Below are 24,437 nucleotides of genomic sequence, written 5' to 3'. Positions count from 1 at the left end.
AAGGATATTTAAAGGAAACAGCTATCTTTGATTAAATGATCATTAGTCAGGCATTCTTCATACATGAACTCAAATTTACCTCATAATACCTCAGGTGGGAAAGCAAAAACAAGGAAATTTGCTAAAGAGTAACCAACCATCCTTTTACTTTCAACATATTTATGTCTTCAAATATGAGGTGTGTGTTTCTTATAGCATATAGTTGAATGTGCTTTTTTATCTAATCTGACAATCTCTACCTGTTATGGAGTCTTGCCTATATTCATATCTTTAATATAATTTTTGATATCAATTTACATCGGACATTTTGCTATTTGTTATATGTATGTCCCCTGCCCTTTGAGTTCCTGTTTCTTTTACTACTTACTTTCGTGCTAATTTTTTTTTAGTGTTCCTTTTCAATTCCTGTTGATTTTTCTTTTAGGTATGAGTGGTTACTCTAGGGATTACAAAATATGTCTTTAATTTATCAGAATCTACTTCAAGTTAAAATTGAATTAATTAGAGCAAAATATAGCAATTCTGCTCCAATACAGTTCCATTTCCTCTTCCCTTCCTTGTGCTACTACTTGCACATATTACATCAACATATGTTATAATCTAAACACTACAGGGGTATAATTATTGCTTTAAATATCTCATGTCTTTCTAAAGGGATTAAGAGAAGAAACAAAATATTTTATATCCATCCACATATTTACCATTTCGGGTGCTCGTCATTTCTTCCTGTGAATTAGAGTTACTATCTGGTATTATTCTTTACAGCTTAAAGGACTTCTTTTGAGTATTTCTTGTAAGGCAGATCTATGAGTATGCACCCTCCCAATCTTTGTTCATCTGGTAATGTTTCTATTTCACCTTAATTTTTGAAAGATAGCAGATACAGAATTTTAAATATTACAATCATAGATAACAGAATTCTAGATACAGAATTCCTGGTTGGGTTGGCAATTTTGTTCTTTTGGCACTCTGAATATGTCATTCCACTGCCTTGCTGTCTCCACTGTTTCTGATAAGGGCTCAACAGCTGTTCTTATTGTCATCACCCTCCACATGATGAGCTGCTTTCAAAAGTTTCTGTCTTTGGCTTTCAACAGTTTGACTACTAGTCTACAAATGGACCGTTTTGTGTTTACCCTATTTGGGTTTTGCTAAACTTCTTGTATCTTTGAATTAATGTTTTCCATAAAATTTGGAAACTTTCTGGCCATTATTCCTTCAAATATTTTTCCTGTTCCTATTTCTTCCTCCTCTTTTTCTAGGACTATTTTGGTATACTTGATGATGTCTCACATTTCTAGGGCTCTGTTCATTTTTCTTTAATCTTTTTTCCTCTCTGTTCTTCAGATGGGTAATTTCTATTCATCTATCTTCAAGTTCACTTTTTCTTTCTTCTGCTATTACAAATCTGCTATTAAGTGCCTTTAATGAATTTCAAATATCCATTACTGTACTTTTCAACTCCAGATTTTCTGTATGGTTTTTCTTTACTGAGATTCCTATTCCTTATATTTTCCTGGAATGCTTTGAACATATTTATAAAAAGTGCTTTAAAGACTTTGTCCACTAGATCCAACATCTGGTTGACTCACAAGTTGGACTATGGATAATATACTGCATTAACTATAGATTGACTTATTTTTCTAAGTTTCATTTTTTAAAAAGTAATTTAAAACTTAAACTGTATAATCTGTCATCTCCATGATTTATGATCCTGCTGTCTCTTCCCTGATTTTTAAATTTATTTATTTATTTATTTATTTATTCATTCATTCATTCCTTTTCATTCATTTATTTTTTAACCTCTCTTCCTAGGGCTTGCCTCTGAGTTTGAACAGAACAGGGGTTAGCCAATAATTTGGGCAGAGGTTCTGCTCAAACACCTCAAACCTGTTAAATTTCTCCCCTCTGCTGACTTATCTGTATTAGAGGACACACTCAAAGTTCACCCAGTTTGCCTTTTATTTTCTGTAGCTTTTTTTCAGATCTTCCCTACACATTGACATATTTTCCCACTCATCTGGGGTTGTATGGAGAGCTCATTTAACCCTTTTATGGTTTTCCACTTCCAGGATTTCCCAGTTAAATTTCTGGCTGGTCTACCGCTCTCACCAATTGGGACTACAACCTCAGAATAGCAACACTGTGGTTTTTTTCTTGTTTGTTTCTATCCAAGTTTGCCTCTTCTAGTTAATAAAGCTGTGGGTTTTGGCCACCTATACTGCCACCCCCTCTGACAGCAAAGCCCCTCGTTTTTGCAGCCAGTGCCACCCTGTAAAACTATACTTCTCACTGACCAAACTTGCAGGGTGTGTGTATGTTGTAATCCCAGGCAAGAATGGCGCAGACTCCTGCTGTGCTTACCCAAAGTTCTAGCAGTTTTTAAAGCATAAACACGTCTCAATATTTTGTTTACCTTTGGTGAATTACCAGAGCCCTGATACGGTTCTTTTTGACAAATTCTGTCAGCTTTACACTTGTTTTCCTAGAGAGAGGATTTGCTGACCTCCACACCACCCAAACCAGTAGTCCCTCCATCTGGGATTATTGCAACTAACTCATCTTTAATATTAATAACAACCATATTATTAGCCCCATTTAACAGATAAGGAAATTAAGATACAAAGAAAATAAGCAGCTAGCTGACAACCACACAGCTGCTAAATAGCAGAGTGTGCCTCCACAGTTTGTCTGAACTTTCAGCAGACATGAATATGAAAATACTTCAAATATTATATAAGTTCTAAAATAAAGCAGGTACAGATGCTATGGGAGTACTAAGAAAAGAGTAGTTTTGGAACTTGAGGATAGTAGACAAGATATAAAGATGAAGTGCCATAGCATTAAAAAAAAGAATACCATGTTTACAGGAATACAAATATCAATAAAATTTTCAAATATGTAAGACAGTTAAACACATTAAAAAATTCTTGTAGATTTCTCACTAATATAACTTACTCTCTTGCCAGTACCCCTTCCCACTGGAGGATGTGCCTCGGCAGCTTGACGAATTGTACAAACCATCAGCTCTATAAGGGCACTCTCTTGACGGTCAGACATTGCTAAGGCGAAACAAAACACATCAATATGAATAGAGAGTTTTGCAATAACCATGTACTAAAAATGAACACAATTATATAAAATTGCAACCATATTTTCTCAGTGGTTATCTTAAAGACTGAAGTTAAGCTCTGTACTTTGCATTCTTCTTTTTCTTTTTTAAAGGTATAATACATGCTCTTTGTCATAAGTCAAATAAGAAAGCGGTATCCAAGATTAGCAAAGAAAAAGAGGATAAACTTTGGTCTCTTCTAATACCATACTTCTGAGTTAGTTAATGCCAAATTGTTGCTGTATTTCCTTCTATATCATTTACAGCTCATATAATAGGAATTTTTCTTCTTTTCTTTAATGAAAACAAGGTCATGCTATACATGTTTTTTAGTATACAGATTTTAAAACTCTTTCAAGTCAATACATAGACATGAATAATTATCTAAAATAATTACAAAATATTACATAATTTATGTAGCATCATTTAGTCAACCTCTTCCTACTAATGCTTATTCAAATTGTTTTCAGATTTTTGATATTTTTATTCCTATAGAATAAATTCTCAAGAGAGAGAGTAATGGGTGAAAGGGTAAAATCTTGATACTGACAAGTCACAAGGGTTATTTATCACAATTCACACCTCCAATCACAATAATGAGAATGTTCAGTTCCTCATAACCCTGCTAGCCCTGAATGTTATAAAGCCCTTCATTTTTTTGCCAAACCAATGGTTGAATAATGGTATTTCAGTGTTTTTTGCTGCTTCCTATCTACTAACTTGTCAAGTGAAGTATATTTTCATGTTCATTTGCTTAGCATTCTTTTTCTAAGATTTTTCTATGTCTATTCTTTGCCTATTTTTCTACTGTATTATCCATCCATGAGAGAGCTCTTGTATATTAGGGGTAGTAACCTTCGTCTTTTTAATGACACATGTTTTCTCCCAGTTTGTCCTTTGTCATGAGACTCAATGGTGTATTTTGCCAGACAGAAATTGTTCATTTTTACAAAGCACCTTCTGTCCCCTTCCGCTTCATGACTTTAGGGTTTTCTGTTTTGCTTTCAAAGATCTCCCTGTCCTGGAGATTACAGAAATAAATTTTTCTTAGTTTAAAAAAATATTTTTACTGTTTTAAGCTTTTATATTTTTAACCTGTCTGGAACTTATTTCTGCTGATAGCATAAAACACGGCCCTGTTTATTCCCACCAGATGAACAATTATGCCCCCCCAAGTGTTATATAAACCAGCTATCCCCTGTGAATTTAAATGTCACTTTTTAGTATGTTTAAAACTCTAATATATCCTTGGATCTATTTCTGGACCCTTTATTTAGTTTCATTAATCTATTTGTCTATTTCCATGACAGTGCTGCACTGTTCTGATTACAGTAACTTTATAAAATAATTTAGTATTATAATATAAATAGTGAATTTAACTCAACTAATACAAATATTTAATTGAACAAGTTTCCCTCATCTAGTCTTTTTTCTAAATTTTTTGGGTAATTTCCATGTATATCTATAATGGTAAGAACAAACAACTTATTAAGTATTTTCTATTAACTGTTGTTAATGGTTTATACATGTTAGTTTTATTCTTAAAACAATCCCAAGAGGTAGGAACTAATATTCTTTACAGATGGGGAAACTGAGCCACAGAGGGGTTCAATAAACTTTCAACGCACTCAGTTAGTAGTAGAGCCAAGATAGGAACCTAAGTGGCCTGATTCCAGAGTTTGTGCTCTTAAGTACCATGCTATACTGCCTTTTTGCATAAACTTGGCATTCTACATGAACGTCAAAAATTATTTTGCTTAATTTGTTCTTCCACCTCACCTCTCAGAGTGCTCATAAACCCCACTGGAATTCTGACTGGTAAGAAAATTATGTATTACATTGGGAAGAACTGACATTTTTATAATCTTTCCAACCAGGAACATTATTTATCTCTTCATTTTTGAGATCTTAATGCAAATCCTTTTATTTATGAAGAAAATCTAATCTCATGGAAAGTGAGCAGGTGAGAACAACGATCATGAGGAATGGAAGTATTCCTTATATACACTAAAATCCATATTAGTATTGAATTATAACCCAACCTTATGCAGCATCTAATATCATGAATTTTGTTTACTTTATAATTAAAACCAATCATTTAGAGACTTTCCCTGAATGGGTAGATGCTAGGTAGACTTAAAAGCAGTCGAAATTTAGTTGTAATCCCTTTTTGCATATGACAGCAAAAAAACCCTCAAATAATAAATTTGAAAGCAAAGCAAGCCTTAAGCCACAGACAAGAACCAAATAGCCACAGTGAATGAAACAAATGGGTAGCTGCTGACACTATGAATTATCAGAAAACTACACAATTTTCTAGCTCTTAGGAACCCTCTTCACACATCATCTCCATTTCCTCACTGCTGAGGAAATTTTATTCTTATCACCTTGAACTCTGGCCTCCTTCTTTACAACTGAGAATAAAGGCTTTCAAGTAACTAATGACATAAACCATTGTCTTAGTGTACCCCTTTTTCTCCTCTACAGTACATGACATTATTAACCATATCTCTCTTGAACATCCTTTTTACTGGGCATCACTGGGGCATCATTATCTCATCAACTGTTTTATAGCTAGTTCACTCTCACACATTTTCTACTCTCTCACTACCACCCCACCCTTGTTCATGCTTTTGTTCCCTATACACAATCTTTAAAACTCAGTCATGGTCTGTTCCTTCTTTATAATCATTTCCCTCTTCCATATTTTCACTATCATTTCCCATAGAAACCATTGCAACAGTAACTTAACTGGTCTTTCTGGTCTTTTGACCATTCCAAACCATGTTTACAAAAGGCATTTTCTCAGAATATGAATTGGATCACAGTGTTCTCCTGTCTGAAATCCTTCAATGGTTCACTGTTATATTTAGAATGAATTAAATAAATTCACTTACCAACTAAAATGCTCTACATGATCTGACTCTGCCTCTATCTCTCCAATCTCATTTCTTGTCATTGTCTCACTATGCTCTAGCTATTGCAGCTTCTGTAACATAATATTCCTGCTTTAGACACTGCAATTGCCATTTTATCTAGCTAGATAGCTCTTTTTGCCACTTTCCATGGCTAGCCCTCATCTTTTAGTTCCTTAACTCACAGGTGTCCTCTTCAGAGAGGCCCTCCCCAAGGATTCAATCTAAAGATGAACTGCTTCCCACTATTATCCATCACAGACACTTATTAACCCTTAAAATTATTCTGACTGTTTACTTGGTTTTTGTTTGCCTCCCCCACCAGAGTGTAAGCTCCTCATGGGCAGTGAGATGACCTTTTTAAATACTGCACACTCAGCACTTAGCATAATAATTAGAATATAGCATATTTTTAAAATTATAAATGAATTAATGATTCTCTCCTTTAAAGAATTTCATTTATCCATATTTCCTTCACCCATCAACTAGATCACAGAATTTTAGCATTAGAAATGATCACAGAACATTATCTAGTCAAATGTTCTTATTTTATAGATGACAAAGCTAAGATTCAGAGAAGTTAATGTTTCCTATTGGCAGAGCTGTAACAAGGACCCAAACCCTCACATTTTACTACAAATTTGTTTTATACAGCAATTTGGCTTCATTCTAGAATATTAAAAAATAGCTCCTTAAAAACACTGCTATTGGTCATCTTTGATTTTGTGTCCGTTTTCCCAAATTCTAGTCCTAATTTCCAAATGCAAACTAGAATTTTTTCCACTGGAATATCTGTCACATCCCACCCACTTAAAATATAACTTAATTTCTAATTAGTCTTTATAAATATGTTACTGGTGGTGTTTTGTTATCCTAAAACAACAGCATAGAAAATTGATTTGGAAGCCATTCCATAAGAAAGCTGATGTGTGCCAAAGCATGCATATAGACAGATGTATGAAAAAAGTTGAATCATGATGCACATAAGACATGGTTTTGCACTTGTCATGCCTAATTTCTCCTACCTTGTTTACTCAGATTTGATATCCATGAAATGTGATACATTTTCAAAAATTTTCCCATCTTACAACTCACTTTCCTAGCTCAAACAAACAAACCAAATAAACCCAAGCCAAGCCAAGCCAAGCCAAACCAATCTCTGGACTAGAAGCTGAAAAAATCGAACATAAACTAAATTTGAATCACAATGAAACGTCTAATAGTACGCAGTTGTTTTAACAAGATAAATCTGTCTAGAATACCTTGAAGACTGGCAGTAAGTTAATTACTATTTATTGACTTACCCAACTTATTCAAATGAGAATAAAATGTTAACAATATCAAAGCATACCAACTTAGGCCTTCTTCCCTTAAATTTACATCCCCTGCCTCCCTTCTCCTTGGAAATTGCCTTACAAAGCCTGGGGTGATAGGCAAGTGAGAGGAACTCAGAATACAGTTGGAGTTTGACCTAATACGCAGAGGGTCCTGTCAACTTAATAACAGGGCCACCCTCTTTGCTAAGGATATTATAGAGAAAAAAATGCAAATAAAATAATAATTAGAGATAGAGCCAAATATAACAAGCTTTACCTTGAAAGAAAGTCTGGGAAAAGTTGGGAAGGACTTGTATCACAGATAAAGAATGAAGTCATGGGACAAATAATTTGACTTAAGTTTAAAAGAAGTTATTTTGAGCCAGTTTACTAGAATCCACCTGAGTATGATGCATACCTCTTGTTTCTCACATTGAACTTTGTCCAAGTTAGAGTAGATAATCAATGAGAATCACAGCTTGGAAAGAACACTGGGGAATACTCACTCTCCTGTGTACGCTGGCTTAGGATGAGAACAATTTAGGTGGTCTACTGCAAGGGATGGGTCTTCCTGTTCTTATTATATCCCAGAGAGTTTAACCACATACGAGGGTACAGAAAGCAAAATACGGAATTAACAGTATACTATCTCACTTAATCCTCACAATAATATAAGGTATGCAAGGAAAATAATCCCTATGCTGTAAAGAAAAGAGAACTAGGATCAGGAAAACTGATATTAGTCACAAGGGAAAGAGTTAAAAATCTGAAACTCTATTTCTTCTGATTCTGAAGTCCATGTGCAGTCCACAATGAGACTGGCTTACATCAAGGCTATCACCCATGTTCCAGGCCTGTTCTTTGGATGAAATGATACACTTCTTAAAGCATTGTTTAGGCTAGTTTGAAAACCTAGTCATATACAGGAAGAAGCATTACTAATTCTAAGGAGCTACTATATATATTATATATATACATAAATATATAAGCTTTTAGATAAGTATACATATTCATTTTGCCGTGCATGTTATTATGCAAAGTGTAATAACATGTATACTTCAGAAATTATCATATGGCTATTATCTCTCCCTACTTCTTAAAAAGCTAGTCAAGTGATCTTGTTTATACTGATTTTCTGATTTTAGGTTTTAAGAAAATATAACAAGAGGGGACAGTTGGGATCTAATTAAATTCTTATGTGGCAAACGCTTTTCCAAGTTCATACACAAATACAGCAAAAATAAGTTTTTACATTAAATACATTATTATTGTGTACCTCAAATTAACATAAAACTTCTAAAAACATTACACAGAATTTATATGGATTTAAAAAACTTATGTGGCATGATAGCAGCAATCTTGAAAGTTGTTATAAACTGTAAGATACCCTGACTTGTTACAGGAAACAAATTATTCTGTTTGCACAAAAATACATAGCATGTTTGCACATATTCATTATTAAGAAGTGATCTATACAGGATGGCATAATTATTAATGGAAACCCAAAATAATATGTAAATCAATTTGTCAAAATACTGTACCTTCCTCTCCTTGAACAGGTTCTTCTAACAGCAACTCTGTCATACATTCCCAGTCTTTCAACAGTTCTTGAGAGCTCTCCCACAAACTGTCCACCAAGTAGGCTGCATGTTCGTGTAACTAAAAATAACGAGTCAAATGTGAATAAAGAACATTTAATGAAGAAACTATTAATATTTTGAGTTAAAAAACTGTTTTCTTTATAATTAAAGCTGGCTTCATTTAATTGTTTCAAGAGCCATTCAGAGAATGTGTGTGTGTATAGTATTCTACTGTCAATAACATAGATGCAACATTTAGAATTAGTGATTTTTTTAAACATTTAGAGTAGTGAGGCTAAGGATCTCCTAGTTCAACCAGATCATTTACAGATGAGAAAACTGAGTCAAGATAGCAGAATTCCTGAAATCAGAAGCTGTATCCAAGTCACTTCTCACTACTCCCGTTTGTCTCTTTCAAACAGTGATTGCTTGTTGCTGTTTTAAGGGAATTAATGACTCTCTCCCAGAATTGCATTTGAAACATTAGTACCAGGTCAATCTATCCTTGCTTCACAACTTTGTCATCTTGGTCAAGGTCTAAACTTTAAATTCCTCCATCTCTCCTATTTTCTACTCATTTCCATTTCATTCAATGTACTTACTGCTGCCATCATCCTTTTTGTTGTTCATTATTCTTTTCTTTGTAATCCAAGTTCCCACAGAAAACAAACACTCTCAAGCTCCTTATCAAACACTTCACATAATACTCTGTGCCACCTACCAGTCATTAAACACTGAAGGAATTCTACTTCATGAAGCTCTTTAGGGAAAGCAAGTGGATAAGGTGCTGGCATTGTTCTAATTCCTAAGTTGCTTCTAACTAACCGTCTCTACCCTAATATGAAAGTGCTTCCTCCTTTGAGGCTCAGGACATCCACCTAAACCACCCACTAAATTAGTGTTTTTCTAACTACAGATTGCAACTCATTTGTGCATTGTTTAACTCTTACCCCAGTCACATGTGTGTGTACTTATTGAGATGTTTTTCTCAATATGAGCCATGGCCCAGAGAGTATAAAAGTCACTTTCCTAGATCCACTGGTTAGCCCCTGATATTCTGGCACACTTGGCTCTTGTGTTGGTTTTCCTCCCTACTCCTAATTCTATCATTATTACTAACTTCAGTGTGCAGTTTCATAACTGCACACTGTACCTCATTTGATCTTAATTTCTACACTTCATTTCCACTGAATTTCAAATCTCACACCTTAGCCCCTGAAATGCCCCAGGGAAATCACATTCACAAACACACTGCACACAGCACTCAACGAATTATGCCAAACTCAAAGTCGATACTACCAATTAATATCAGTGTTTGGAAAGAACATGAGCAAAGGTTTGCGGCAAGAGATCTTTAAATTTTCCATATTCATATATCCTGAGAAATTATTCCTAGACCACCAGTAACATCATTCCAACAGTGAAAGGCACAAATGGTACTGAACAGCAATACTTGGTGTCAAAGATGGAAAATAACATCAGAAAAAGGAAAAAAAAAATTTGCAAATTGTTGCTATTAAAACCTATGCTGACTGAACATGGTTTTATGCCTGACTTTGTGTATATGTGTAAGTATATCTGTAGAACAAATACAGAAAGGTTCACAAGTATGATATATGTTTGGAGAATTGTATCTTCTACCCCACCACCCCCTTCCCACATACTTGTTAAGACATATATTCTACAACCCCCTCTAACCCATTACAGTTTCTGGTCTCAAATTCTGATTTATCTTCTATGATATGGCCCCTATCTTTTTATAAGCATTTGTCAGTTATAACTTTATCTAGCCCTTTATTTGTAAACATCCTGCATGATTTTGATTAAGGTGCTTGTAAACAGTATATAGCTATTTTTCATTTCTTTATTTTAACCTCAAATGAGAATCTGTCTTTTGGTAAGGCATTTTAATCCATTTACGCTTACTTAGATTACTAATGTCTGGACTTAATCCTGGTCTCTTATTTTCTGTGCTCTATTTGGGACACTTTCTTGATTATTTTGTCTGTCCTTCCTTCAAAATTTTACTTAACACATTTATTTACTTCTTTCCATTTAACTGGAAATTATACTCCTACATTTTAAGAATACTTTTAAAATATTTGCCTTAAGCTTCACAACCATATTATATAGCCTTAGCTTTTCTGAATCTGTTCTCCCTCTACCTTAATTTCTCATACTTTTAACTCTCTTCCTCTTTCATGATCAGCCTTGTCTTAGATATGGGAGCATTCATTACATTTTTCATTAATATGTTGGGTTGTCTGCTTCTTTTTCTTGGTATTCAATTTTTTCAAGTATTAGTGATCCTTGGCTGCTAGTTTGTATCTGTTAATGAGTCTAGACTGAAGAATATGGGTAGTTACAATTCCTTCCTTGATTCTGTTCACAATTCCCCTTTGTGCAAGGAAGTGGCAAGACAGGACCTATAATTAGACTTTTTCTTCTAACGCAATGGTATATATAATATGTCTTTTGAGTGAAGACATTTCCTGAACCTCCTGCTGGCCATAAATTGTCCGGGTGCATTCACTATCTTGCTTCTTGGATACACTGTCCACATCCCAAATGTCTGGACCAGCAGCTCTAAAATGAGGAACAGGTTCAGCTAAAGGGTGGCCACTTAGTACCTATAGTGTACTCCTTCACTGCTGCTCTGAACTTTGATTTATTTTAGTATTCTACCAGAAGGTCTCATAAAAAAAAAAAAAAAAAAGAGATCTGTTTTTTTCCTCAAGGGGCTCTAATGGAATTCTTAAGTCATTTCCCATTTACTTTATAGCTTCCAGAAATTCCTCACTGTTTCATTGGATTGGTAATACCTCTTTCATCTTGACTTTTTAGGTTTTCATTTGGATGAACTGACACAATTCAAGGCTTTAAGTAATTACATTAGCATTGACATTCTTATGGATAGCGTTTCCATAACTAAAACCAAGCATATTGAAATTTAACTCTGGCATGTTGTCGGTGTTTCTGCCAGCAATATTTGGAGTGGAAGCCAATTTTCCGAGCGTAGACTTCTTTGACAATTTCTTCATCTTTTTGTCTATACGGTAGTAGCTCCACTGAAAGCATTCTGTTAATCCCAACAAGAAGTTGTTTCAAACCCACTGTATATACAAGGGCATAATATGTTAACCCATTTTTTGAGATAAGCATGTTGAATTCACCAATATTAGCAACAACAAAGAAAAATCTCTGCGCTTTCAGAGATCCAAAACATTTTTTCAATTAATTCAATTAGCCTAAATCATTATGTTCCCTAAACTTTTCAGTAAACAGTATTTTATCCCTTTCCTCTAGAACTTAAGGGAGCTAATTCAACATGCTCTTTTGCAAATGTGATATTTACTGGGTATTTAATGTTTTATCTTAGAAATTCACAAGCATTTTGCATTTTACTCTATAAGACATCCACACTACCTTTGATAAGAAAATAGTCCTTTAAATCGTTACTACTCAAAGGGTGATCCTTAGACCAAAAGCATAAGCAACACCTGGGAGTTCTTAGAACTGGGAAACCTCAGGCCCCATCCCAGAGCTATTAAATCAGAACTGGCATTTTAGCAAGAGCCCCAGGTGATCTGTATGAGCATTTAACATAGTACTCCTATACACACTTTTAACTCAAATGCAACTCTCCAAATGGTTTTCTGTCTGACTTTATTCTTTTCCTATTCATAAAATAATAGCAGCAAATCCTTCTCTACTTTTTTGCTCTGCTTTTCCCTACCCTCGCTCATTCCACTGGCTCAGTTCTCTCTGATTGTAATTTTCATACAGGCTGCCTATTGGTCTCTCTCTTCCTCATCCTTCAAAGTTCTTCCAGCACTCTCAAACTGGAATCTTCACAGCACCTTTTCAAGTTTCTCTTCTTCCCTGACATTCCAACACAATCAAAATCACTGTTCTGAAATCAAATTGAGAGTCCTACATGTCTAGATTTTCTTCACTTCTTTTGTAACTCTGTTCCCACTCATTTCTAAGCCAAATAGCTCTTTGGGTTTAGTTAATTATCCCAATGCTATGCCAGTAGTAGGTAATACAGTTCTGGTATCAAAGAGCATTTTAGTGGGCAAACCAAAGTTTACCTGCGAAAAAAGATTCTGATAGCTAATATAGTATAAATGTTAGCTGCAAAACTGTTTAAGTGATAACTGACTGTGGCACATGGGAATGCTGCTATGACGGTTGTACAACTACAATGAAAACATTTATGTTTTTTTCTCTTTTTTAATACAGTTTTCAAACAAGTTAGAAGTAACGGTTTTTAACAGCTTGAAAACTTTTAACAAATTAGTTAAATAATACAATAAAAGCTACAGACACAAGTGGAGGAGAGCGGAAATGGGGAATTAATGCTTAATGGGGTGCAGAGTTTCTGGGTGATGGAAGAGTTCTGGTAATAGATGGTGGTGATGGAAGCACAACACTGTGAAGGCATACTGAATTGTATATTCAAAGTGGTAAAAATGGGAATTTAATGTTGTATATATGTTACCACAATATATAAAAAAGTAATCAATTATACTGAATTAAACAACAAAAAAGCTACAGACACAAATTCAAGTAAAACAAAAAGCAACAATTTTAAAAAGTATGCAATATCGTGATACTGTAAAATTTGAACAATTGCTAAACTAACTTCAGTGCTGAACTATACCCACATACACATTCAGAGAAAAGGAACTGATTCCATTGCCAGCCATTTCATGGAGGCAATTTTCTAAGAGTCTCATTTTCATTTGATTGAAAATTATTAACTAATTACAATGAATTAAATGACAACCTGATTTATATAATATAATACAAAAAAAAGAGGAATATATGCTAAATATTCTTACCTCACTTTCAAGAAAGAAAAGAACCAGCATCCTAATGAGGTTCCCATTTGGACTGTTCCTTCCTCTTCTTTTTGCTAATGCTTCTTCTGCTTGTGGATCATGTCTGCTAAACAGCCTGAAAATTAATAACAAAACAAGGGCATTACAAATCTACTTGTATATGAATTTCAGTCTTTTCTTTCACTATGCAAATTATTTCAATGTTTGAAAAGAAGAAAAGAAACAGTATCAGAGATTAGGTTACTGATCTGTTTCAACACAATCGTATGAAACTGATGTTTCTGTAGATCAAAAAAATGATTGGGTATCATCAATTTCATATACTTCAGCCTCACATAAAATGAAAAGGAAACAGTTTTACAGATATTAATTAACGTTCAAATATTTGACAAATATTCATGCTGCTAGTTCTATTTTCTTAAATACTGATTTCACAGTCAAGTAATTTTAATTTAATAAAATGTTGTCAATAAAAATTCACTTTTAATCACAATTACCCCTTACATTGTTTTCTGCTATAGCCTAATACCTAGAAAGAGTCTTAACCTAAATGTATTCACTAAAATGAAATTTAACATTACATTTATAAGAACAGCATCTAGTGACTAAATTCCTAAGTATGGTAAAGAAATGGCCCTAAATTTTTAATATGCTAAGTAGATCTAATCCCAAAAAAATCTTTAGGAATCTGTTTTTTTAAGATTAATATAAATATATATAGGTAAATATATACTTATGTTTTTAATCCAGGATAGGTGCTAGGAAATCAACTGTGAAAAAGATACCCATTATTGTACCACTTCCGAGCTATCCTTAATTCAAAAGTTTTTATTGAGAATATGTTATATATAGGCACTGCTTTAGGTAAAAAGAGCTATAGCAGTGAACAAAGAAAAAATCCTTGTTTTCACAGAGCTTTCACAATAGGGGACAGAAAGAAATAGAAGATATACTATCTCACATGTTAAAATATATATATATATATAAGAAAGTAGGGATAGAACTACAGAGTCTTCTAGTTTAGATACGGAAGTCAGAGTAGGCCACTCAAATGATAGGCTAAATCACTGAATAAAAACTAATAATTTCATGTGATAAAAATGAACCAATCCAGGAGGCACTGACTGTAATTGGGCATGAAGATCTTTTTGCCATGACAGCACTGTTCTAAAACTGAGTTGTGATGATGGTTGTACAACTCTATAAATATCCTAAATATCATAAAATACTACACTTAAAATGGGTGAATGCTATGATATGTATAGTATACCTCAATAAAGCTGTTTACAAAAAAAAAAAAAAAAAAAAAAAAAGAACCAATCCAAGTAGAAAATGATTAAAGAGAAGGTGAACTTTTGAGGAGGCAAGGGAGAAGTTTACATAGTTAACACATTGGTTAAAGAGAAGGTTTTGTTTATTTGAGTGGTTTTGGTGGGGAAGAGGGGGTGGGTGGAAAATATAGGGATACTTACCTAAAATGTAGTGATTTGGATAATCCCATTCACTATACACAAATATATGGTACTTAGGAATTAGCTTAAATTTTGAACATTAAAATGCAGAGTTTTAGATGAGAGACAATGAATATGCAAATGGACAATGGCCAAAACATATATGAAAATAGAACTTTGATCCACTGGCTGCAGCAACCAGACCAGGAAACTCTGACCCGCTATCTGCAGCAAGCCATCCAAGAAGCTAACCATAATCTATAGCAAATGGTCCAAAAAGCTAAACTACAATCCCTGTAACATTTGGCCCAAAATATCAAGGACTTGATCAATAACTGACAACTTCCCTAATTTTCTGCCCCTACTTCCAACCTCAGACCAAATGGAGAAAGCCAAATATGCTACCCTAACCAATCACACAGGATACTTCACTTCAAGCTAGCCTGCTTCAGGCTCCCTATGCCAGCTTTCAATCAGGGCATACCTGAAGTCCTCCTTTTGTCCAATGTAAAGCTTTCATATTCCTTGCCAGCCTGCGAGTTTCTCCAAATGGTGGCCGACTCCCTAGCTATAGCATGCTCAGAATGTTGTTCTCATTTGGGTGTCATTTATTTATTTTCAAAGTTAAGTGGAGGTCCCACGGAGATCCAGTCTGCACTGCCTGTCACCATAGACCCCAGCCTTTGACCAGGTGCAGTACCCACAGAGGTTCCTTGTGTCTTGCTGTTCACAGCTTGGTGAGTCCATACCAGTGTGGTAAGTCATCACTGGATCTAAACTGTTTTCTTTGTGATGAGTTCCTCTAAGTTTGGTACCCGGATTTTATCATTAGTTCCCATTTGTTTGGCATTCTTGGTGGAATTGGGCCATGCCTTTTCAATATTTTTTGCTGTCTTCTGTGTTACTGTTTTCTTTTGTGCTGTCTAAAAGTGTTTCTTATAATAAGGAGAATCATAGGGTACAATAAAGGCACAGGCTGATAAACCTGTTGTTAGAGCTGACCTCACAGGCCAATGAGTTTGCAGTTCTCATCAAATAGGTGTCCACTTGGAGAAACTCTGCTCTGGGTCATCAATAAAAGTGGCTGAGATTCTCCCTCCACCTTGATTTTCTCTCCTGAGAGCTTGGCTTGATCCAGAGGGACTGTTCTCTCTGGTTTTCTGCCTGCTCATGACTCCCAGGTCTGGTACAGAAGTGGCCAACCATCAGGCTGGGGACTTGAAGACATGAGGTACAAATGCATTACATTTTGTCTGACCGATGAAAGCTCTCATAGGATCATCTAAGTCTAAATTCTCTCCTCATTCATTCTTATATATACTTTCAGTATGATCCTAATTCTTAAGACTATCTTTCTAAATGGCAAAAGTTCACAAACAATAAGTTGGTCCTTCAGTTGCCACTCTGGGGAACATGTGACTTGAAGAAAATTATTCATTTGGGAGGTAAGTTTGAAAAGAGAGGGAATAGAAATCTTAGGCCCAATGGGCAGCAGTTTTTAATTAATATGCAGAGGACCTGAAACAAAATTTTGAGTAAAAAACTTCTTTACTGAAAGATTCTTTGGAAAGCACTAATGAGCAACGAGAAAAACTTAAGCAACAACAAACTAGACTCATTCCCCTAGTAAATTCTCCAACTTTGTCCTTTAGTTGCCTCCCTGTATCCATCCATCCCTCTTCCCTCTTATTGTTTTGCGGTCTCTCCTTCTGCATCTAAGCTGATTCTTCTCCTTTGCCCCTTGTCCACAGCTGCTACCTTTTCACACCAACTCTTCTAAAACCCCCAAATGCCAGTTGCATCTAAAGATCCGTGTCTCCAATGAGCAGGTATACAAGAAGCTGTAGAATTAAAAACTTGGATCAGAGCTGAATTAAGAGCTATAATTAAACTTTTCCCTAAACCCAAATAAGACCAACAAATACTCATAGAAGAACTAACAATTATTTTGGGAGTATCTGACTCTTGCTTGCCTGACCTACATGAACTTTTACACTTATTAGTCAGAACCGCAGAAGTCAAATCTTGGATGGAAAAGGCAGATAGGACTGACCCGGAGAGGGACCCAATGAACCCAAGGGTCAAAAAGAGGCCTAAAAAGTAGGGCAAAGTCTCCTAAGCCATACCTGAGAGATTTTCAATAAAAACTGAATGGACCATAACTCAGTAATGGAAACAGAGAAAAGATGAAACTATAGATTTTGGAAACAGACAAGAAAATACCTTCTAACAACTTATGTGAGTTAAAGAAGGTGCCAATGTAATACCAGCCCTTTGTCTCATTTATCAGTGGAGTTAAAAACCTGAAAATGGAGATCTAATTAGAAAAGAGAAATCACAATGTGAAATAGCCCTTTTATATGAACTATAAAACCTGACAAAACATTTTGAAAGGGCTTTAGAACAAAAATAAAATAGGATTCAGACAGGGCATACCTGAAGTCTTACCCCTTTCCCATTTCACGGCCTGTCTTTGAGTCTTTGCCAAATGCAAATGATGATGACTGGCTCCCTTGCTATATAGTAAGCTTGGAATAAATAGCCTTTGCTTGTTCTCATTTGGGTGTTCTTTATCTTCACAGGTGACAGAATAAAATATTTCAGGTGTGACATTATTTTGGGGATGTTTGTTGAGATGGTAAGTTTACAAAACAGGCAGATGTGTTGTGTGCTTATTTTAAAACTTATAAAACTTAATCATGGAATTCCTAGGAGAATGCTACAGTTCAATTATTAAGAATGTAAAAGATTACTATATTGAATGGTGGGAGAATACTAAAAGAGATCATTAAAATCACAAGTTCTCAAATTATGAATTTCTGTAGGGGCCTAAAGAAGTTTAAGGAGTACATCTTTCATTTGCATAGGGATTGACTTCATTTTCACAAAGAAATAACAAATAATGGAGGCATAATCTTCTCGGTTTTTACATAAAATATTCTAATTTTAAAAATTTTAACAAGATTTCAAACTTATAAAAATAAAATATATCTAAGGGTAAGTTTTGGCTCAAATGTTCCCAGTTTATGGCCTCTGTTCTTTAGACAATCAACCTTTTTAGTTTATTTTCTCTTTGAAACTACAGGACCAAGAAATTCTCTCTAAAGGCAAAAAGTTTTGAAAACCTGAATAGAGAAGAGAGAATAACTGGAGCATAACAGCCCTGGAAAAGGAAGGTAAGTTAAAATCACAGTACATACTGTTGATATTTCTGACAGACATTATCTCAAGATAAATATGTAAATATCACTATTCTACTAGCCATAGATGTTAGAGCCACTGGCAAATTCAATATATTATTTTGAAAGTCATGCCTAAAAACCATGACTTTCTTCCCTTCACTTTCATCACCACGCCCTAGCATGAAAGATTTTTCACAAAAAAACAAACTTTTTCCTCTTAGCAGGTATGACTGAGTAGACAATAATTTGTTATTGCAGCACTAAGATACAGATGCTGGATGGAGGAGGGCCAGGCCTGCTCATTAGCAAAGTTAATCTTCTATGCACATCAATTGCCCAGTACACAAGTTATATTTGTGCTTCAACATAATCACAAATTACTGTATGTAATGGACCTTTGGGTTCACTGGCCACTAGTCAATACCACAAAATCAAATCCATGAACAAAAAACAAACAAAAATCCCAAGAATGTGTTTATATATTAAGAATGAATTAGGAGAACCTAAGATGGCGGCTAGGTGAGACAGGGCAAAAAAACACCTCCATGAAAAATACTAGACAAAACCCAGAAAGTGACCCAGAACACCAGTTCTAGCTACGCACCAACCGGACAACGTCTGCTAAATCAACAGGAACCGTGCATTTGGTGAAACTGGGAGTCTGCATACTGAAACGAGTTAGTGAGCCGGCTGAAAGTCCCGCAGCCGCGCTGCGGAGTGGGGAAACCATGGGTTGGTGTTTGGAGATGGACTAGTTCTTTTTTTAAAAAAAAAACACCAAAAAACCCAGGAGCAGCTGTGGTTACGACAGTGAGAACAGCGCAGTGAAGCATGGCAGGAGCAGGCTGGGCCAAGTCTCGATGTCTGGCGTGGAAAATAGCCTGTTGCTGATTGACCCTGGGCCAGGGGGGCAGGGGGGAGCCAAAAAGAAAGAAACCATGCCCCTTGCAGCCATCTCCCTGGCAGGCTGGAGACGCTCCTGCCCGGGCCGGAGCTATAGCCCAGAGCTGGGCCAAGGGTCCCAGTGTGACAGGGAGTGATTCCTGAAGCACTGCGCACACGCCACAATATCGGCCGTGGACAGTGGTCTTTAGTACACCCACAGCTAATTGTCCTGGAGCTGGGAAGACGGAGCTGTGCGAAAAGGGGGAAATTAACACGCCCCATTCAACCATCTTTAAAGCAAGCTGGGAATGCCCCTGCACGGCCCGGCAGCCCACGGCTTCCCTGGAGGCTGGCGCACACTTGTGACGTGGCACAACATTCCCTCAGCAGAGGTCCTGGAAGAGCACAGCTAAGAAGGGGGGTCTGCTCAGAAAGCCCAGGGACCCTACACCAAAAACAAGGACTTGTGGGTCAGCGGCAGAGACAATCTATGGCAAGACTGAAATGAAAGCTTAGACTCTTGCAACAGCCTTAACTCTCTGGGAACACCTGGGTGGTTTGACTATTAAAGCTGCCCTGCCTTCCTAACCACCCAGACACACGCCCCACATTCAGGGTGGACAGCACCAACAACACACCCAAACTTAGTGCACCAATTGAACCCCACAAGAATCAGACCCCCACACACCACAAAGTGGGGGAGAACTGACTTGAGGGGAATAGGTGACTCACGACACCATCTGCTGGTTAGTTAGAGAAAGTGTATGCCACCAAGCTGTAGATCTGACAAATTAGAGATTGGTATTCTTTATATCCTGAAAGAACCCTATAAGTAAAGCAAATGCCAAGAGGCCAAAAACAACAGAAAATCTTAGAGCATATGATAAAACCAGACGATATGGAGAACCCAAACCCAAACCCCCAAATCAAAAGATCAGAAGACACACAGTACTTGGCACAATTAATCAAAGAACTACAGACAAACAACCAGAGCATGGCACAGGACATAACGGACATGAAGAAGAGCATGGCACAGGATATAAAAGACATAAAGAAGACCCTAGAAGAGCATAAAGAAGAAATTGCAAGAGTAAATAAAAAAAATAGAAGATCTTATGGAAATTTGAGAAACTATAGGCCAAATTAAAAAGACTCTGGACATTCATAATACAAGATTAGAGGAAGCTGAACAAAGACTCAGTGTCCTCGAAGACCACAGAATGGAAAATGAAAGAATAAAAGAAAGAATGAGGAAAAAATTGAAAAAATTGAAACGGATCTCAGGGATACGATAGATAAAATAAAACGTCCAAATTTAAGTTTCATTGGTGTCCCAGAAGGGGAAGAGAAAGGTAAAGATCTAGAAAGAGTATTCAAAGAAACTGTTGGGGAAAACTTCCCAAACCTTCTACACAATATAAATACACAAAGCATAAATGCCCAGTGAACTCCAAATAGAATAAATCCAAATAAACCCACTCCGAGACATATTCTGATCAGACTCTCAAATACTGAAGAGAAGGAGCAAGTTCTGAAAGCAGCAAGAGAAAAGCAATTCACCACATACAAAGGAAACAACTTACGACTAAGTAGTGACTACTCAGCGGCCACCATGGAGGCGAGAAGGCGGTGGCATGACATATTTAAAATTCTGAGAAAAATTTCCAACCAAGAATACTTTATCCAGCAAAACTCTCCTTCAGATTTGAGGGAGAGCTTAAATTTTTCACAGACAAACAAATGCTGAGAGATTTTGCTAATAAAAGACCTGCCCTACTTCAGATACTAAAGGGAGCCCTACCGACAGAGAAACAAAGAAAGGAGAGAGAGATATAGAGAAATTTAACAGACATGTATAGAACGTTACATCCCAAATCACCAGGACACACATTCTTCTCTAGTGATCACGGATTTTTCTCCAGAATAGACCATAGGCTGGGATATAAAACAAGCCTCAATAAATTAAAAAAAAAAAAAAAAAAAAAAATTGAAGTTATTCAAAGCACATTCTCTGACCACAGTGGAATACAAATAGAAGTCAATAACTTTTAGAGACTTAGAAAATTCACAAACAATTGGAGGGTAAAAATGAGGGGGAGATGAAAACATTCCCAGATAATCAAAAGCTGAGGGACTTCATCCCCAGTAGATCAGTCCTATGAGAAAGTCTAAAGGGAATTGAGCAGGCTGAAAGGAAGGGACACTAAACAATTGACTGAAACCACATGAAGAAATAAAGATTTCCAGTAAAGGTCACATGGTAAATATAAATACCAATACTACTGTATTTTTTATTTATAACCCCACTATTTACTTCCTACAGAATCTAAAATACATAAACTGTAATGATAAATCAGTGGTTTTGGACTCAATGTAAAATATGTAATTTTTGACAAGAACTACATAAAGGTGGGGGAATGGAGGAGTATAAGAACATGGTTTATGTGTCCTATTGAAGTTAAGTAGGTATCAAAGAAAAACAAGATTGTTATAGATTTAAGAGGTTAAATTTAAGCCCCACAGTAAACACAAAGAAAGTATTAGAGAATATGACCATAGAGATGAAAAGTAGAGTATGGGTTACAAGAAGTGGGGGAAGGGGCAATGGAGAGTTAAGAAATGAGTGTAGGGTTTCTGTTTGGGGTGAAGGGAAATTTCTAGTAATGGATGGTGGGAAGGTGATAGCATTGCAACATTCTAAATGTGATTAATACCACTAATGGAATGCTAGGGAGGGGTTCGAATGGGAAGATTTAGGCTGCATATATGTTTCCACAAATGAAAAAAAAAAAGAAAAAAGAAAAGAGAAAAAAACAGTCTAAATAGATAATGACAATTAAATGCCAAGGATGATCCTGGATGGAGAGAGGAGACTCAAAGGGACATGGTTGGGACATAAGAAAAAAAAAAAAAGGAAATATAGAATATAAGCTTTGTATCAATGTTGAATTTCTGGAACTTCTTAGCTGCGCTTAATGCAATTGCATAAAAGAATGTTCTTGTTCATGGGAATTGTATATGTGAATTATATTGTTTGTTCAAGGATGTGTGCAGCTTGCTCTCACATGTTCAGAAGATAGAGCAATAGATGATGGGTGATAGGGAGGGAGGGAAAGAAAGAAAGAAATGATGGTGTGACAGGATGTTAAAGTTGGTGGATCGGGGAGCCGGGTCAAGGTATGCTGGAGTTCTGTGTATGGGTTCTGTATTGTTTTTGCAACTGTTCCTGTAAGTTTGAATTTATTTCAAAATAAAATTTTAAAAAAAATGAATTAATCTTTTAATAAATTACGGAACACATACCTAAGACAATGACCAAAAACGTACTTCATAAGAATGTTTAATAATATTCATAAACTCTCAGTGGCTCTATGTTTTCCCAAAAAATAAATGAGTGCTTAAAATTAAACTGCAACTGTATATAAGATTTTCAGAATCAACATGGATTACTGATTTAAATAAATAATTTCCCAAATCCTAATGGAGATAATGGGGAAAAATGAAAAACTGAGAAGCATTTTTAAGGTGATTCTGCTTTACATTTAAATTTCGGATGTTAAGACGGTAAGCTAAGAACTCAGAATTTTAAAAGGGGAAAATAAAAGACCCAAACTGATGGAATGAAGCACCAATTACCTGGATAATTTTACAAACATTATGCCCTTCTCTAACCTCCACTTACACCACTAGCTGAGAACCATCCTTTCAGACTTCAGGAAAAAGGAATGTGTCACAGGGTACACCATTCTCAGGAACGTGATTCATGATGTGCACTGCACATGGGCTGTGAGGATATTACAGCCCCCCAGAGTTTGAAATGGCTACTTCTGGCTCTATATTCAGTCACTATTACTTTCTTCTACTAATCCAAAAAAAAAAAAAAAAAAAAAAAAAACCAAGAAAAAAAAAACCACAACAGAACAAAAACAAACATGGAGCTAACCCAGTTTCAAAGATAACCAACTCACTTTTTGTGAAGGAACTCGCCAGCTGCCACAGCAACAGGGCGATGTGCTGAGTACACCAAGTGGTAAACATTTTCACAGTCTTCATTTGACAGGGCTTCTTCACTTCCACTGAAAAATTCAGAAAGTAACATCTGAACCAAAACAAGTGTTTACTTTCAGTTCCATTTTCATTTAAGTTTTGTGAAGTTACAAACTCCCAAAAAAGGCATGTTGATTTTATTTTCATCCTTTTTATCTTAAATTGAAAGTAGTAATTCCCTTTAAATATAAAAGATACTTGATCATTACATAGAATTCAGAAAATACAGATCAAACAAGAAAATAAAATGTCTACAATTCTTCCTGCATACACCCATAGATGATGACTTTTAAATACCCTGGGATATATAAAAGCCCAAATTAGCGCAAGTCCTTTGAATGTGCATAGGAGGGGTTTTGTTGGTATGTTCTGAGAAATACTTGCATCTGTCTGAAAGAGTTAAATCATTATTAAAATGCTATTTAACACTTCACTCCAGAATGGTATCTTTTAAATACTTTACCAGCATATTTATAATACTATTTAGTCTTCCTCCTATATAAAATGGATGCAGCAATCACAGCCATTTCTGTACCAATATACCCTTCTACACAGGTATTGTTAAAAGTTTGAGCCATTTCTTATTTAGCCAGAATGCACCTTATTTTTTTTTCCCCCAAAAAAGGGCACATCTATTTCCTGACCATTTACATGTTTAAACTGGTTTGATATGATTTCAGATTAACAGCAACTAGATATAAAAAGTTGGGGCTGCATGGGTTCATGAAAAGTTATAGGAGCTACTGGCTCATTCCCTAGACTTCACACCTGGAGATGCTTGGTGGCCTATTACAATCAAACTATCAAATGCCAAAGATGAAGAGAGAATTCCGAAAGCTTTAAGAGAAGCAAAGTGTCATGTATAAGGGAGACTCAGTAAGATTAACTGCCTATTTCTCATCAGAAACTATGGGGGAAAGAAGGCAGCGGAATGACATATTTAAAGTGCTAAAAGCAAAAAACTGCCAATTGAGAATTCTATATCTGGCCAAGTGCTAAATAAAAATACTCAGAAAACTAGGAATAGAAAGAAATTTTCTCAACATGATAAAGGACAAATATGAAAAATCCTCAGCTAACTTCATAGTCACGGTGAAAGATG

The 24,437-nt window shown here is 35.7% G+C and overlaps 1 protein-coding gene and 1 long non-coding RNA gene across 6 annotated transcripts in view; one reads left to right on the top strand and one right to left on the bottom strand.

The window, feature by feature from the left end:
• Positions 1 to 24,437, bottom strand: part of STAG1 (stromal antigen 1) — a 425,662-nt gene that overhangs the window by 83,932 nt on the left and 317,293 nt on the right. For all 5 annotated transcript variants that reach the window (XM_037844464.1, XM_037844439.1, XM_037844447.1 and 2 more), the window contains 4 exons: positions 23,257 to 23,364; positions 13,771 to 13,885; positions 8,885 to 9,002; positions 2,959 to 3,062 (listed from right to left, as the gene is read on the bottom strand). In XM_037844464.1, the coding sequence (XP_037700392.1) occupies positions 2,959 to 3,062; positions 8,885 to 9,002; positions 13,771 to 13,885; positions 23,257 to 23,364 (445 nt within the window). The remainder of the gene's footprint in view (positions 1 to 2,958; positions 3,063 to 8,884; positions 9,003 to 13,770; positions 13,886 to 23,256; positions 23,365 to 24,437) is intronic.
• Positions 18,348 to 24,437, top strand: part of LOC119540357 — a 30,408-nt gene continuing 24,318 nt past the window's right edge. Inside the window, exon 1 of the long non-coding RNA XR_005218076.1 lies at positions 18,348 to 18,397. This is a non-coding gene — a long non-coding RNA (uncharacterized LOC119540357). The remainder of the gene's footprint in view (positions 18,398 to 24,437) is intronic.

This window comes from Choloepus didactylus, chromosome 1 (genome assembly GCF_015220235.1).
Source record: "Choloepus didactylus isolate mChoDid1 chromosome 1, mChoDid1.pri, whole genome shotgun sequence".
Taxonomy (NCBI): Eukaryota; Metazoa; Chordata; class Mammalia; order Pilosa; family Megalonychidae; genus Choloepus; species Choloepus didactylus.
Note: the sequence above shows the minus strand (reverse complement) of the source record. Positions and strands in the feature narration are given on the sequence as shown.